At 39.8% G+C, this 17,042-nt stretch overlaps 1 protein-coding gene across 1 annotated transcript in view; it reads left to right on the top strand.

Annotated features, from left to right (window-relative positions):
* The window catches only part of LOC145530192 (ATP-binding cassette sub-family C member 4-like), a 165,098-nt gene that overhangs the window by 58,209 nt on the left and 89,847 nt on the right, over positions 1–17,042 (top strand). The window contains exons 14-19 of the mRNA XM_081551115.1: positions 3,418–3,514; positions 6,588–6,788; positions 8,121–8,261; positions 9,061–9,098; positions 9,478–9,572; positions 11,650–11,796. Of these exons, the coding sequence (XP_081407241.1) occupies positions 3,418–3,514; positions 6,588–6,788; positions 8,121–8,261; positions 9,061–9,098; positions 9,478–9,572; positions 11,650–11,796 (719 nt within the window). The remainder of the gene's footprint in view (positions 1–3,417; positions 3,515–6,587; positions 6,789–8,120; positions 8,262–9,060; positions 9,099–9,477; positions 9,573–11,649; positions 11,797–17,042) is intronic.

Raw genomic sequence — 17,042 nt, 5'->3', positions numbered from 1 at the left:
TCCATGAGTCAGGCAATTGGACGGAACATTATGCTGTGAGCGATGGTGGTCGTGTTGAAGCTTAGTCATGGTGAATATTTTCTATTAAAAGTGAATGAATCACACTTCTACTTGCCATTATCAGCTTCCTTTAGTCATGAGTATATTAATATATGCCAGGTTACTAATGTTTGTGATTTTTATAACTATATTTTGTGATGACTAAGTGGGTTCTGTTACCTATAGAAGGTGAGAGTCCTTAGATGAACTGATGCAGTCTCACATGTGTCCAGCCATGGATCCTCTCCTGGTTCAGCCCCACATCACCAGACCCCCGCCACCTGCATCATCAGCTCTTCAGGTCTGTCCTGCTCAGACTCCCATGCTGCTGTCTTCCCAGCTCACCCTCCTGCTCCAGCCCTTCATAGGCCTCCCCCTCCCCTCCCCTCCCCGCCATGTTCAGGAAGCAACTCCAGGTCCTCAGAGAACAGGCTTCTTTGCTGTTTGCCCCCATCAGCCTTTCCAGCTCTTCCCCACACCTACTCGGTATTCCACTGTGCTGGCTCTGTGGGGGTCCTTTCTCACCCCTGTCTGTCTGTATGTACTGGTCCCTCTGTCCCAGAGCCAGGGAGCAGTGCGCCAGGACACAGAAGGAAGGTGGAAGATGGGACCTGCCATTCCCTCCTGCTCCTCCAGGGGGCGCCTGTGCCCTCTGTCTTCCCACAGCCCTCAGTGGGTGCCCTTGGCCATTTATGAGTCTCCCCACCCCCTAGAAGCTGTGAATGCAGGAAGGCGCCTCAGCCCAGCATGTTCTGTCCCAGACCCCTGCACCTGCTGTGTCTTCTTCCAGGGATGTTTCCCCAGATAGTCTCAGGGCTCCCATGTCTCCCCATCTAAGACAGCAGCCCCCTTGCTTTTTCTCCAGAGCACACATCATGGCCTGATAGTACATTTCCTATACTCGTTCAGTGTATCCGCCTTTTACATGGTGCAAAGTAATGTCTGCTTTCTTGACCTGCGATGTAAGTCAAGGGAGTGGCACCTCAGTAAACTTCTGCTGATTGAATGGATGAAGGTGCAGATTCTGAATTATTTGTATTCCCTCTACCATGTAATGTGTCTCCTCTTAACACAGCCCCTATATAGGATGACACTGGATTGGCCAAAAAGTTTACTTGGGTTTTTCCATAAGATGTTATGGAAAAACTCGAAGGAACTTTGTGGCCAACCCAATAAATAGAATTAACACAGCCCTTATATAGAACTAACAGTTAACTTATTTCTGAATCAATCATTTTTATGACATAACTTGGAAATCTTTACCCTGAAACTTGAAAAATAGACTATCTTCTTAGAGATGGATAAAAAGCATTATTTAGGAAAAATTCGTCATTAATTGCCCACTTTGTTGTATTATTTATATTACTTCATCTCTGATAGAATGTTAGTAAGCAAACATTTTACCACTTTTGGGTTGCTCCATCTTGGACATAGAAACCCATCAGATTTGATTAACATCTCCCTTCAGGGACTGTTGGCAAATAATTATGAATTAAGGAGAAACAATTCCATTAAAAGCTTTAGTACTAAGTCTGAAGAGGTTTACTCACTCAGGAATCTTACATACAAACGCTGAACTAAGACATATCAAAGGGAAAAATGAATCCTTTTGGACTTAATGAAGCAATGGTGTATGTATCTACATCCTGGGGTCTTGCTTCTGATCACTGACCCAGTGTCGAGAGTGTCCCCTTAGGACTTTTCTGTCATGAGTCCAAAGCACATGACTGCTCATGGTTAGGGAGGAGTGAAGAAGGGGGCTGACATTTATTGAATAGATTGGTGGTTTGATTTCTCAGAACCCGTGGGTGGGTTGTCCTTGGCCTTGCTTTGAGATGAAGAAACTGAGGTTTCGTCACTCGTCTGACATCACGAGAGGGACTGAGCTGCAGCCTGCTGCCTCCAGACTCTCCATCTGACTCACTCACAGGTTGAGCTCTGGCCCAGGTGCCTGAGATTTGCTCTGCAAGGGACTTGGGCACCCAAAGTACCTGCTTATAGCCCTAACTATTGTCACCAGGGCCCCAAATCCAACCTCTTGCTTTCCTGGAGGAGTTGTGGGCCTTGTGGGATGAGACTGGGGCTGAGTTCCTAGGGGTCTGCATTAAAAATGTGAAGCAGTTGGAGAAGTTACTGTAAAAATACACTTAAGGTTGGATACTGAGAGAGGTTGTTGGCCTTCCAGGCCTGCCAGACCTGTTATTTGCCCAGGTTAGACTTAAGAAAGAGCCCAGAATCAGCGACAGACACACACATGGTTTAATGATTAGGGCCGACTTACATGTACAAAGGAAATCCTGGAAGGACATCCTGTCATTTGAGGCCCACGTTGGAACAGGACATGGTGGTAGTCTTTGCTCCCAGGGGAAGGGGACAGGAGAGGGGGGAGATTACCTGTTATAGGGGAAGTTGATGTCAGATTGGGCCATTGGTTACCATGAAAACCAGCAGAGGATCATGTCCCTCTTGCCCCTTTGACAAGCATTGTGGAGGGTTGTGATCTAAAGCTAGAGCAGTCATTAGCTGGGCCCTGGGACAAGCATATAGGAAGGTCAGTCATGTAAGCAGGTGTAGATGAAGCAGACACTGGTTGAGCAGGGGATGTATAGAGAGCAAGAGAAGAGCCATTTTGGGTGGCCTGATCACACGAGGGGCTTGGCTAAGAGAACTGGTGTGTCTTTTGGCTGTTGGATGATTCCCATTGTGATTTGGGCCATCTGAATTCTTTCATTTTCATATTTGGAAGGTGTTCAGTCCTTATGAAAGAAGGCTGGTTTCCTGGATGGGACTGGGACTGTTGTAGAGACTGATGGAGGCCACGTTGGCATTCATTTTCTGTTTAATATTATTTGGGAAGAAGTGTCTAGAAAAGGCACTCTAGCAAAGGTCACCAAGATTCTATTAATTTTTTGTTGTTAATGTGTACATCATAAATCATAAATAATCCCCTAGAAAATTGTCTAAGGAAAATGCACACATTTTTATATAACATAGATGCCTCTTTTCCCATTCCCACATAGTGATAAAATATTAAGTTCAGTCAAGTTTTGGAATCTCAGTATTGCTCAATTATTTTTCATTATGAAATGTAAATTATTGTTAAGCTGAGTTTTTAGAAAAAATTTAGCAAGTGCCTCCTTCACTGGACTGTTTTTTAGAATTTTCTTTTTAGCGGAGCTGGGTTCACATTTGCTGCTGATAAATTTGAGGACCTACTCAGGATCACTGACATAATTGTATTTAATTTGTATTTATTTTTTATTTAAACTATAGACCTTGCTGTGTTGTTTTTGTCTCATTATGTTTTCAAAATATGTGTTACCAGTTTGGAGCACCCCCACTAATGTGCTTTGCTTTCTGTACCTTTTACATTTGTAGGTGTATTCGTCAGGCCTTGCAGGAGAAGATCACAATCTTAGTGACTCATCAGCTGCAGTACCTAAAGGATGCAAGTCAGATTCTGATACTGAGAGATGTAAGTAGTTTCTAGAAGCCTGTGAAATTGCTAGCGCTCAGATGTGTTGAAGGCCAGATCTCCCAGCAGGTTGCTCTCCTTGGATTCATGGTAAATGTCCTCTTCTCCCTCAATTTAACTCCCTCTTTTTCTCAGAGCTGTTGTTATTCATATCTTTGAGGATCAGTCCAAAGACCTGTAAAGTGTCACTATTAAACTCGAAGCCACATAAACACTAAAGCATCACCAACTCCCTGAGTCCACCCAAACCCATGGCCATCGAGTCGATGATGCCATCCAGCCATCTCATCCTCTGTTGTCCCCTTCTCCTTCTGCCTTCAATATTTTCTAGCATCAGGGTCTTTTCCAATGAGTCAGTTCGCACCAGGTGGCCAAAGTATTGGAGTTTCAGCTTCAGCATCAGTCCTTTCAATGAATATTCAGGACTGATCTCCTCTAGGATTGACTGGTTTGATTTCTTTGCAGTCCAAGGGACTCTCAAGTGTGTTCTCCAATAGCACAGTTCAAAAGCATCAATTTTTTGGTGCTCAGCTTTCTTTATGGTCCAACTCTCACATCCATACATGACCACTGGAAAAACCATAGCTTTGACTAGTTGGACCTTTGTTGGCAAAGTAATGTCTCTGCTTTTTAATATACTGTCTAGGTTGGTCAGATCCCTCATTTATCAAATGAACTTCTGTCCTAAGAAAGCTTATTAAATGCAGAACCTCTGCCTCTCTAGAAGCAATATCTCGTGTCAACTGTTAGCCACTCTTTTAGGAATGGGGAGTTCAGGTTTCTCAGATTTGATAGCAGTTAATTTCCTGTTTGGAAGAGGGTGATACTAGTGTGTAAAACCCCAACGATGACAGCATTATGAGCACAGGATCAGTGCGAGACAGAGTAACCTATTTAGTTTGTCCCTGGATCTTTTAGGGTCCCTTATTGCTTCTTTGAGGACACTACCCCCAATTTTTGTGCTATCAGAACAACTATTTGTCCACTCATGAGCACCCCTGGATGAGTTGGGGTCCATCCTTACTCTTTGTCTGGTTCCTCTCTAACAGAAGAAAGGGAATGGTTGCCCTCTCATCCTCTCAGAGTTGTCTGTGCTTGGCTGCTGAGTGAAATTGCTATCCTTGTACCACTGCTTGTTTCCTTGTGTGTCTTATAGGTACTGTGTAGAAAATGGTAGGTAATTTAATTAAATAAAGTCCTTGGATTTTGCCTCCCAAGTGGAACAAGGCACAGTATATCCTGAATAATTTTCTAATTCTGTAGTATAGACAGTACCCAAATGCTTCATTGAGTTTCTCACAATGGACCACCTCAGGAGATAGGGTGAGAGAGGTCCCAGCTAGGGTCCTGGGGCACCTTCTTCCATCTGACCTGCTTTAACCAGAGATGCCCTCCTCTGTTTAGTTTTGCATCCTGTGATTTTTCCTTATATTTTGTTTGACACTGAGTGAATGGGCTGAGCCTTATTTTGTGGGGTCAGAATATAGTGAAGACATCTGCACATTATTTTATAGGACTTTGTAAGAGAGAGATGAGGATGAGATGGGTGGATGGCATCATTGACTCAATGGACATGAGTTTGAACAAACTCAGGGAGATGGTGAAGAACAGGGAAGCCTGGTGTGCTGCAGTCCATGGGGTCACAAAGAGTTGGACATGACTGAGCAATGGAACAACAACAACAAAAGGAGGGAAACTGCAATGATGTGTCACATGTGTTCAAAAAAAAGGATTAGATTGACTGTAGCTTAAACAGTTGCCTGAGTAGAGGATACCTGGTTGACTGCTTGTGACTGGTTGTTCTTAAGTTTTTATTTTTTAATTTTTTTTGTTAGATCTGAGTGCATTGGTTCTTAGGTGTTGGTTTGTTGGCATGGGAGGTCAAGGATTTAGAGCTACCTCAGTCTCGTGGCCTCTTTGTTTAAATACTTTGACAGATAGAATATTGAATTTTCAGTTGGGAACTTCCTGCATTTGTGGGGAAATGGTAAAGACCATGAAGATAAAGCTCATGGGTTCTCTGTTTAGGGCTGGTTCCTACATGTCTTTTTCCCAGTGGAGCACATGATACTATAACAATGGTCTGTGAAGATTTGATGAGAGACCGTTACCTCTGGAGATGTGCTTGTGGCCACGTCTGTGTCAGCGTTAAGTTTCTTTCCAGGAATATCTTCCCCAATTAACTGTTTGTTTGCATTTTAACATGATGTTTCTCTCAATTTCCATGTTGTCCAAAAATACTGTACTGATACTTCTACCCACATCTGTAGTTTTAGCATCCCTGAGTTCCCATGGTAGTTATGTCAATGGCCTCCATTTTTAAAACATGAATATATATTTCTTTCATATCCCCCAGCACCTAGCATAGGGTTTGACAGTGAACATCATGCTCATTTCGCTCTTTGGAAGAAAAGCTATGACCAACCTAGACAGCATATTAAAAAGCAGAGACATTACTTTGCCAACAAAGGTCCAACTAGTCAAAGCTATGGTTTTTCCAGTAGTCATGTATGGATGTGAGAGTTGGACCATAAGGAAAGCTGAGTGCTGAAGAATTGATGCTTCTGAACTGTGCTGTTGGAGAAGACTATTGAGAGTCCCTTGGATTACAAGGAGATCAAACCAGTCAATCTTGAAGGAAATCAATCCTGAATATTCATTGGAAAGTTTGATGCTGAAGCTGAAACTCCAATACTTTGGCCACCTGATGCAAAGAAGTGACTCATTGGAAAAGACCCTGATGCTGGGAAAGATTGAACGCAGGAGGAGAAGGGGATAACAGAGGAGGAGATGGTTGGATGGCATCACTGACTTGATGGACATGAGCTTGAGCAAACTCTGGGAGTTGGTGAAGGACAGGGAGGCCTGGCGTGCTGCAGTCCGTGGGGTAGCAAAGAATCAGACATGATTGAGCAACTGAACTGAACTAGATTTGTTCACCAGAATTCCAAACCTAGGGATAATTTTCTTAGGAAAATAATAATTCAAGACTGGTTAGATTTTCTTGATTAGTATGTGGATTGGATTAATATTGTCAAATGCAAATACATTCCTCTCAAATTCTTTATTTTAGGGCAAAATTATGCAAAAGGGGACTTTTGCTGAGTTTCCAAAATCTGGGATAGATTTTGAAGATATTCTTTTAAGGAAGGAGAATGAGGAGGCTGAACCATCTCCAGGTCCAGGAACTCCCACTCTGATCTCTGAGTCTTCAGTTCAGTCTCAACCGTCTTCCAGACCCTCCTTGAAAGTTGAGGGTCCAGAGGACCAAGATGTGAGTTTCTCATCCTGCAACATGCCCTTGTCTGTCTGCTCTTGGTGGCCTTGTGGACCTTCCATCTGTGTCTCTCATGACATCTTTGTTTATCCCAAAGTAGACCCTAAGATTCCAAGCCTCATTCCATGGAATTGGTAGAATTAGAAGAGCATTAGGAGCAAGCCTGCTTGGGGTTCTCCTTTGGGTGTAGGGTGGAGAATCTTATGGAGCTCAGTAGCGGGTGCACTGCTATGGATTTCCAGCTGTTTGTGGCTCACCCTGATATGCGAACTCATCAGTTTACCATAGTTACATCCTACTTGCTCTGGTGGCTCCCAACTTCCCTTATGCATCCATAGGTTTAATGTGAAGACCCCCTTAGACTGAGTCTTTCTGTGACCACATTAAATCAGCTACTTTTCCTATATGTTGGGATGTTCTGGCACTGCAGGTGACTGATGATAATATTTTGTTCCTTTGTCAGATCGGTTGTTGTAGGCCAGACACTTTAGAGTTAGTTCTTGTTTTCCTTTTTTATTACCCTTTGAGACCTAGAGCCACATCGTATTCACCTTGAATGCCCAGTGGTCAGCATAGAGTTGAATGCATCTTTGGCTCATGTGACTCTATAATGCATTCTAGGCCCTATAGACAGAAATGAAGAAAAGCACTAGCTCTCTCTTAAAAACATACACAGATACTACTTGATATCAAGCCCACAATATCCAGACCTAGGAACCTGGATGATTCTGATAAATATTCAGGTTAGTCTCTCACCTTCTACACTCAGGAATCACTCCCTGAAATTCAGGAACTAAATATGTTTGGATCATATGCTGTTCTGTGCCAGACTCACATTATTTCAACTTCCTGTGTGAACTCATTTTACTGTATTTGTCTAGGATTTTGAGCACCAAGTATGTTTTATGTTTCTATCATTGGAAGAGACACAAGTCATCTAGAGGATGACTTGTTAGTGCCATATCATTTTGTATATTATTTTGGAAGAAGCTTCTGTATTTGTACTTGAATCAGGTAGTTGTGCTTGTGCTGAGAGTCATGATTGACTTTAAGCAAAGCCATCCAACAGTGAATAATTTCGTGCAAGTGATGTCCTTATTTCTAATAGATTTCTGAGAGCAGGATGGCTGGGTCCAAGGGTAAATGCATATGTGGTTTGGCTAGACATCTCCACACCCTTTTCTGTAGGAAATGGACCATCCTGCACCCCTACGAGCATATGAGATGTGTCTGTTTCCCCACAGCTTTGCAGTGGAGGGCATTGTAAGCTTTTGACATTTGGGGATTCCTTACTTAAAATTTTGTTTTCACTGCTGTTTTCCCTCCCAGACTGAAAATATACAGGTTACATTGCCACTGGAGGGCCGTTTGGTTGGAAGAGTTGGTTTTAAGACCTATCAGAATTATTTCACAGCCGGTTCTCACTGGTTTATCATCATTTACCTTATTCTAGTGAACATCGCAGCTCAGGTAAATAAGAACATTTATTTTGGTTTGTGCCCTCTTCTTGGTATTTACATATTGTTGATACTATATTTATTTAATTTATTAATATTATCATTTTAATATGTATATTAAGAGATTTATTTCAGAGAACTGGCTCATGAGGTTGTGGAATCTAGCTGGCGAATGTGAAATCAGAAAGGCAGGCCTGCAGGCTGGAATCTCAGGCAGGAGCTGACACTGCTGTCTTGAGGCAGAATTTCTTCCTCCTCCAGGAAGCCTCAGGTTTTGCTCTTCAGGCCTTTCACTGACTAGACAAGGCCACCACAGTGTTGAGGGTGGTCTCCTCTACTTCAGTTCTGAGGATGATGTGAACCACATCCACAAAACACCTTCACGGCAACATCTAGACAAGTGTTTGGTTGAACCACTAGAGACTGGCCTGGCCAAGCTGACACAGAAACTTGATCATCACAGTTTCTATTACACTTTTTTTCTTTGAAAAGTCCTGACCTTTACACTGTTATTATGCTTTGCAGTCCATTTTGGTTTGCACTGAATGAAATCTGTGAGGAAAATAAGTGAGGCTTACTGGTGTTGTTTGTGTATAACAGAGAGATTCTAGGAAGAAAAAGAATGCCTTGTAAAGATATTAAAATGTAGTATGCCCTCCCCTGACCTGTGGTCATCTAGGGTGTGGACTTGGCACAGACCTGAGCGGGAAGGACTGTCTCCATATTCTGGAGCCTTTCCGTCCCCCATCCTAGTAAGCGGGTGTGAGGCTCAGTGATGTCAGTGTGTGAGTGACTGATGTTTCCTGCTCCAGGTTGCCTACGTCCTGCAGGATTGGTGGCTTGCATACTGGTGAGTGATTCCTCGTCTGACCCAAAGGGCTGTGAAGTCTACAGGAAACCTCACTTTCCCACAGCAGGGGGGATAGGTGGGGCTTGTTCAGCCTCCTCTTCTGACCCTCACATAGTTTCTCTGAAAAAGAAGTAAAGTTCTGGCTGGTGGAGTGAGACTCTCCCCATGTTTCACCCTTAGCAGCTTGCTCACAATCTTGAGAGCTGAAAGTTGTGATTTAAATGGAATTTTTATAAGGTACATGGGTCCAGGGCCCAGTGAGCTGGGAACCATTTTCCACCGTAAAACACATGTCTTAAATAGAGATTAGTTTTTTTGTTATTTACCTAAATTCTATCTAGAGCATAATACTTTTTTCTTTTTCTTACCTGTTCCCTAGGGCAAATGGACAGAGTACCCTATATGCCATGGCATACGGAAAAGGAAGGGTAACTGAGATGCCTGATTCTGGCTGGTACTTAACAGTTCACTCAGGTAAATCATCTGGTCTGTTATACGAGAGTCTGAGGTGTTTACTAGGAGCCTGTGTGAGCAGCTAGAGTTCCTAGGATTAATTCGGTAATGTCCTAACAGATGAAGAGTCTGAATCGCATTTACTCTGTGAATTAATTAGAATGATGATTTTAAAAATCTACTAGAAGAAAGAGGGTGCATGAAGATTCTTAATTTGCTCTGTACTGGATTTTGGTAGTTAAATCAGAACTGCCTATTGAGAAAATCAGCCACTGGAAATATGCACTATTGCCTGTTATAATAGGTTGTTTTAGCTAAAACTTACCTCATTATATATGAATGGGCAAGGGGATTAGAAATGGATCGCCACTCTGTCGTTTGGATTGTGCCAATTCTTTCTGAATAAACTGTGGCTTTTATTGATCCTGAATGAAATCCTCTGGCAGCAAGTGTCCCAAGTAAAAGCGTTATTCCCTCACAGGTATGCAAACTCTGCTTCACCACACTCCTCATCTCTTGGGCTTTACTGCTTAAGAGAGAAGTTAAGCAGGGAGAAACCCGGTATCTAGAAATTAGAATTCCTTCTCTTTCTTACCTTGAGATCACAGTGTTACTGTGTCCTCAACTATGTGATTAACATCTGGCTTGCCTGGCTAATATTAACACAGCTCTCTGTTTTCACAGGAGTGCTTAGAATATATTTAGCATTAGATATTTTTTAAAGGAAATCCTCAGCTAAAATATTATATATTCCCACAGGAAACCCTGTGGGAAAAGAAAAGCTTTCTACAGAGGTAGAGTGTGTTATCTTTGTCAGAAATTTGGTATTTTTTATGTTGATCACTTGTTAAGAAATGTAAATCTGTTAGTTGTTTACCTTCTGAATTGATGAACTATGGGAACATAAAGAAAAAAAGAAGGACTTAGGTTATATATTCATAAAGGATGATGTGTTAGTAGCTCAGTCATGTCTGACTTTTTGCGACCCCATGGCCTGTAGCCCGCCAGGCTCCTCTGTCCATGGAATTTTCCAGGCGAGAGTACTGGAGTGGGTTGCCATTTCCTACTCCAGGGGATCTTCTCGACCCAGGGATCGAACCAGGGTCTCATGCGTTGCAGGCAGATTCTTTACCGTCTGAGGCACCAAGGAAGCCCAGTAAGCTAAGGCAAATGACTATTGGTGGAAATCAGGAATTGGAATGTCTTTCAAAGCTGAAATAACAGTGATGTGTCAGCTAAAGAGGAAAACAAAATATTTGATGGACTGTTTATTACAGAGGTTTCTCTACTCTCTTTAGCATTGTGAATTCAAGAGATGTTAGGAGGGCTCTTTTCATTTTTGCATGCATAACAGGTACTCATTTATGTCATTAATAAAATATAAATTTAGGTTATTATATTCATTTCCAAATGCTTTGTGTTTCTATAAAACACTTAGTGAGAGATTACTTGCTCATTTCAATTAATTATCTCGTGTTAAAATATAGTACATGTTTTCTTGCAATTCAATTATTTAAGAGATTGTCCGTTTGCAACTTAATATGGTCTTTTCATACTCTTTAAAGCTGTTTGGGCATGGAAATAGTTACTTTACATGGAAGTAAATTTTCATATACATTTACCATTTATAAGGAAATGGTAAGTCATCTCTCCTATTCCCTTTTAATTGATCGTGCTATCAAAGCATTTCTCAATTTTATAGATTCTGGGACATGTTATAAATAGATTCAAAATATGAAGAAAGGAAGATACTACTTTTTATCATTTTCTTTCTCCTGAGTTTTTGTTAGTACTTGTAATTGGATTAGGAAAATCTGAAATTGTATTTTACACATGATTTTTTTTCCATGTTGTTTGTATTAATAAGAGAACATACTTATTTGTATATTCTTCTTTATAAATGTATCTAGTGAATTATTAAACTCTTATAGAATCCATTATATATATATATTTATTCTATAGTCTATATGTGAATTTATATATAAATCATATTTATAGAATAAAACATATAACATCTTTGTAAACTGTCTGCCATGCTTTCACATAATTGAAGGAAAAAGGCAGAGATCTTGTGCTGAGTGATGTTACTTTATTTCAGTTCTAACTATAGGTACAATCCTTTTTGGCATCATAAGATCCCTGTTGATATTCTACGTCCTTGTTATTTCTTCACAAACTTTACACAACAAAATGTTGGAGTCCATTTTCAGAGCTCCAATGCTGTTCTTTGATAGAAATCCAATAGGTAAGTCAGACACCAAGTTTCTCAGTAAGTATGCCTTATTAATGCATTTAGTTTCTGATTACATTTGATATTTGAAAATGGATGAGATACTTAGAAGAAAATCACTGTTCATATTGATCCATTTTCTACAAAAACTTTACGGATATTTTTGTCTTACCAGAGAAAATCTGAATATAGGGGCATATAAGTTTTTATTCCAATTTTTTTGTGTATGTAAAGATAAATAAATGTTCACTTTGCAGAATGATTTCAGAACCTGTTTGTTGTATGGCATATAAAATATCCTATGTTAGATGCAAATATATTTTAATGTTGTTGACCAGTTTCTAAAAGCTGGCTGTGTTGTATAGTGTTAAGCTAGGTTGTTGTCTAGGTAGGACCTTCTTACAATGAATCTGCAAGAGAGAGGCTGTGTGTTTCTTTCTTTCTTTTCCCATCCATTTCTGGGATCACAGAGCTCTGACGTATGCCCATGCATTGAGGTTTATATACAAATAGTAATAAAAATTATTTAAATACAAAATTGGTAAAATGTAAGCATCTTCTTCAAGGAAACTAACTTTATAGTTTTACAGTGGACACTTGGTCACATGTAAGGCCCTTCGTGGTCCATAGCACATGGATCCTCAGTAGTAAGTTTCTTGGTATGAGTGTCCCTGGAGGTTTCCCAGTGGTTGTTTCCTCCTCTTCGAGGCCTTTGACTTCTCTTGCTTTTGAAGGTGGCCTCCTGACCTGGGTTTCTGTGAAGAGTTAATTCATCAGCGTACATTCCCCTCTGTTCAGTGGGTTGGACTAGTACTGAGGCCCAGGGCAGCTTTGTTTCTGTAGGCGGTGATTGACAGGGCTTGTTGAGGCAAATATGTGAACTGGAGGGAGGACAGGAGTAGCCTTGGCCTGGCCTTCAACTCACCATGTGACCAAGGCCAAAGCAGAGGGATCCTATTGGGCAGGCAAGTCTCAAGGCAGGATGTGGTCTGTCTTGGTTTAAAAGTGTGGCTCTGTCTGAAGTCAGCTGCCTGGGTTCAGTCCTGGTGCTAGTTACAAATGGTAATAGCAGGATGTAGTTATATTAATATAATTCTTATGTGCTGGTTACTTAATTTCTCTGTGTCAGTTTTCTTATCTCTAAATAGGGATGCTATTAATACACTTTTTGACTGTGTTAGAATTAAGCTGTGGAGAAGGAAATGGCAACCCACTCCAGTACTCTTGCCTCGAAAATCCCATGGACGGAGGAGCCTGGTAAGCTACAGTCCATGGGGTCTCGAAGAGTCAGACATGAATGAGTGACTTCACTTTCACTTTTCACTTTCATGAATTGGAGAAGGAAATGGCAACCCACTCCAGTATTCTTGCCTAGAGAATCCCAGGGACAGAGGAGCCTGGTGGGCTGCCATCTATGGGGTTGCACAGAGTCGGACATGACTGAAGTGACTTATTAATATATTCACAACACTTGGCTCATGGTCAGCGCCTAGTGAACCTGAGAGATGATGAGGAAATGCTATCTGGTAACTTCCTCTCTTGTGAAATGGGAATAATTGCACATGCCCTTCCTGTTTCACAAGACTCTTGTGAGGATTAAGGCAAACTATTCAGGGAAGCATCTTGTGCAAATGTATTCAACACATATTGTTTGGTCCAGGCAGTGAGGCAAGCACAAAATGGTTAACTACAGAGGCCCTTACAGATCTCATCTTATTATGAAGCTGTAGTGAGGAAGTATTTGGAGGAGTCCATACTATTATGAATGTGAAGTTGCTCCACTTTGTCAGTTAACATAAAAACTATAGTCATCAAGTTACGAGCATTAAGTGGAACTGGATTTCTGTTATTTCAGCCTCTGGGTGCTCGTGACCACAGTTAACCAGGTTCTTCATGTTCAAGACCTGAGGGCTTCTCCAGATGCTGATTTATTTATTATTCAAGGATTTGGGACCAAGTTTAAATCTTCAAAGTCACTAATCTTAGAACAATAGGCACACTGGTGCTTATCTTGCCTCCCCTTCCTCTATTTCTTAGCAGGAGCTCATTCCTTCAAGAAAATAGAAGCTGAATGAATATTATACTGCAAAGATAGGCCTGTTTTGCCCAAAAGGCTTCAGGGCCATCAATTATTTTCTCCTTCTGTGATATATTCAGTTGCACTCTTTCCTATAGTTTATTGTCAAAAGTAAAATTTACAGTAGATTATTTATAGTCGACTTTATTTCTGGTTTGTGATCACATGAAGACAAAATGGTATATCTTCATACTTTGGAAGCTGTGGTTTATAGAACTAGACTATCCAAGCTTCCAAGTTCTGTGTCTGTCAATCAAGGAAATGAAACTGTCAGACACCTAATACATTTCCCTGGGGTTTAGATGAGCATTGAAGGCAAATCGTGGTGGTGCTTATGTGGGTTAAATATTTGGTACCTAATAGTTTTGCCTTGCAAACTAAAGGTCATTAAGAAGTAATGATGAGGAATTCAGCCATTTTTAAACATAAGTAGACATTTTAAAACTATTATTGGACAATGAGTTGGAATGTAGGTGGAGATGTTGGATGTCCTGGTTCTGCTGGAACAGAGCTTTGGAAGAGCTGTGCCAGCCATTTCTCTTGGCCTCAGGTTCTAACAGGTGAGAAGAGGGAGCCTTTTCACTCATCAAGCATTTACTGATCATCTACTGGTTGTAAGCTGTGGTTCCCAGCATTGGGACAAACAGTCCCTGTCTGTCTTCTTCTTTTTTTTTTTTTTTGTAGTTTTCCAGGTTTATTTCAGTTTATAATATAAGGTATTTCAAATAAATCCTTAATTATGCTGCATGCAAAAAAATAGTGCCCCCAATTAAAGTCATCATATGCAAAGGTTACTGTGATTGGCCCATTGTTAAGTATATCTTTAGAAAACTAATTTTTCCCAAATAAAGATAATATGTCTAAATGAGAGGGAGAAAGAGAGATTCCACTGTTAAACTTGGAAACAAGGAAGTAGTGGTATCAACTTGCTGGGCTGAAAAGAATTTGTGAAAGACCATCTGAGAGCAAGTGATCAGGAAAAATCATGTAAGGTCATTTTCCAACACCTGACACCCATGCAAGTGTGATGTCATTGTCAAGTACTGTGGGGTTAGACTGTTGGAACTCTTTCATTTTTTGAAGTGTTTATTTTTAAATTTTTTCTTAATATATATATATTTATTGAAACATTGTTGACTTACAATGTTTCAGGTGCACAGCAAGGTGATTCAGTTATACATATACATATATATTATTTTTGAAATTATTTTCCATTACAGGTTATTGCAAGATATTAACTATAGTTGCCTGTGCTCTACAGTAAACCTCTTACTTATTGCATGTCTATTTTTTAAATTAGAAATCTAGCATTCTATTCATCCTAAGTCAAACAAATGGAATCAAAATGTCATAAATTTTTTAGTTAGGCAAAATTTTGTAAGTTTTCTAACATACATATATTATACATATTGTTTATATATATATACATATATATAGATACACATAAACTTTTCTACTATGCTTGATAAGGGGTTGAGGAAGAACTTGAAAAGTTGGAGAAACGGAAAACAAAGTAAATGAAATGGGAGTACTGAATATGAAGTAGAAAAAGTGAAACAAGCTAGGTAAAAGTAAAAGATCACCATATAGTCCAATTGTTTTTAAATATGGCTGCTTATTAGAAACATCTGGAGTTCTGGAGGGAAAAAAGCAATACCTGGGTATTTCTATTTTTCAAAAAATTCCAAGATAATTCTGATATGCATCTGGATTTTAAAAAGTGATTACAGGTTTTTCTATTAAATAGTAGTTTTCATGATGCAGATTTCTATTATTTTTCTGTTGACCAATCATGATACAATGGTATTAAGTCAGTAATGGTTACATAACCATAATAGTAAAAGATGTTTATCAAATAAATCAACAGTCAGACAAAAATAAAGATAATTAAAATTGCACATCATAAAGGGAACATGATTAACTTAACAATATAAAATAATCACATACAGTTTGGGGGGATCAAGCAGAGTGATATGGTAAGTGGAAATACATTCATGCATTCATGTTCTCATCTGCTCAGCCAGTCTCTGTCTTTTGGTTGTTGCATTTAATCCATTTATATTTAAGGTAGTTATTGATATGTGTGATCCTATTACCATTTTCTTAATTGCTTTGGGTTTATTTTGTGGAAGTCTTTTCCTTCTCTTGAATTTCCTGGCTACAGAAGTTCCTTTAGCATTTATTGTGAAGCTGGTTTGGTGGTGCTGAATTCTCTGAACTTTTGCTTGTCTGGATAGCTTTTGATTTCTCCATCAAATCTTAAACAAGAGTCTTGCTGGGTGAAGTATTTTTGGTTTTAGTTTCTTCCCTTTCATCACTTTGAATATATCATGCCATTCCCTTGTAGAGTTTCTGTTGAGAAATCAGCTGATAGACTGATGGGAGTTCACTTCTATGTAAGTTGTCATTTTTGCCTTGTTGCTTTTAATATTTTATTCTTGTCTTTAATTTTTGTTAGTTTGTTTACTCTGTCTTGGTTTGTTCCTCCTTGGGTTTAGCCCACATGGGACTCTCTGTGCTTCCTGGATTTGGTTGACTACTTCATTTTCCATGTTAGAGGAGTTTATTTTTATTTTTCAATAGTGGTTTTGAACCACTGTGTAATTTGGGATTTGTGGTGCCCTGTGGTCAGGAAAACAGACTTTGGTGTCAGCTCTTCTGAATGTGAATCTCAGTCCAGATGCTGACAAACAGACCTTTGTCAAGCAATTTAACCTCTATCTGCCTCAACTCTGTACAATAGAGATGAAAGTACAATAATAATCTCAGCATTTTTTTGTGTGTGTGAGAATCAAGAGAATTAATGTATGTAAAGCATTTAAAGCAATGCCTGGCAAATAGTTGACTTAAATTGTTTTTTGGACTATGTGACCTGATGAAATTTTAGAGATTTTTAAAAATCTCTTTTTTTCCTACAAAATCTTAATGAATATGATAACTTGATAAAAAGGTTGGGAATGGGGCAGGATATGTATGTTTTCCCAGGTGCAAGAGAAAAATAGATAAATGAGTAAGACTAACAAGCTACAAAACAAAATCTGCAGAATGTTTGTTATTTGCTTGTTTTTCTTTTCATCAGGGCTTAACTTCATTCCTGAGCTCTTTTTAATTTGGTTTCACAGGGAGAGCTTAATTTTGCATATAAGCAGTGAACATCTGGTTTACTTTTTGTTTGAATATTATA

The sequence above is a fragment of the Giraffa tippelskirchi genome, chromosome 12 (assembly GCF_054371585.1).
Source record: "Giraffa tippelskirchi isolate mGirTip1 chromosome 12, T2T-mGirTip1v1.2.pri, whole genome shotgun sequence".
In the NCBI taxonomy this organism is placed as follows: domain Eukaryota; kingdom Metazoa; phylum Chordata; class Mammalia; order Artiodactyla; family Giraffidae; genus Giraffa; species Giraffa tippelskirchi.
This window is presented reverse-complemented; position numbering and strand designations above follow the sequence as displayed.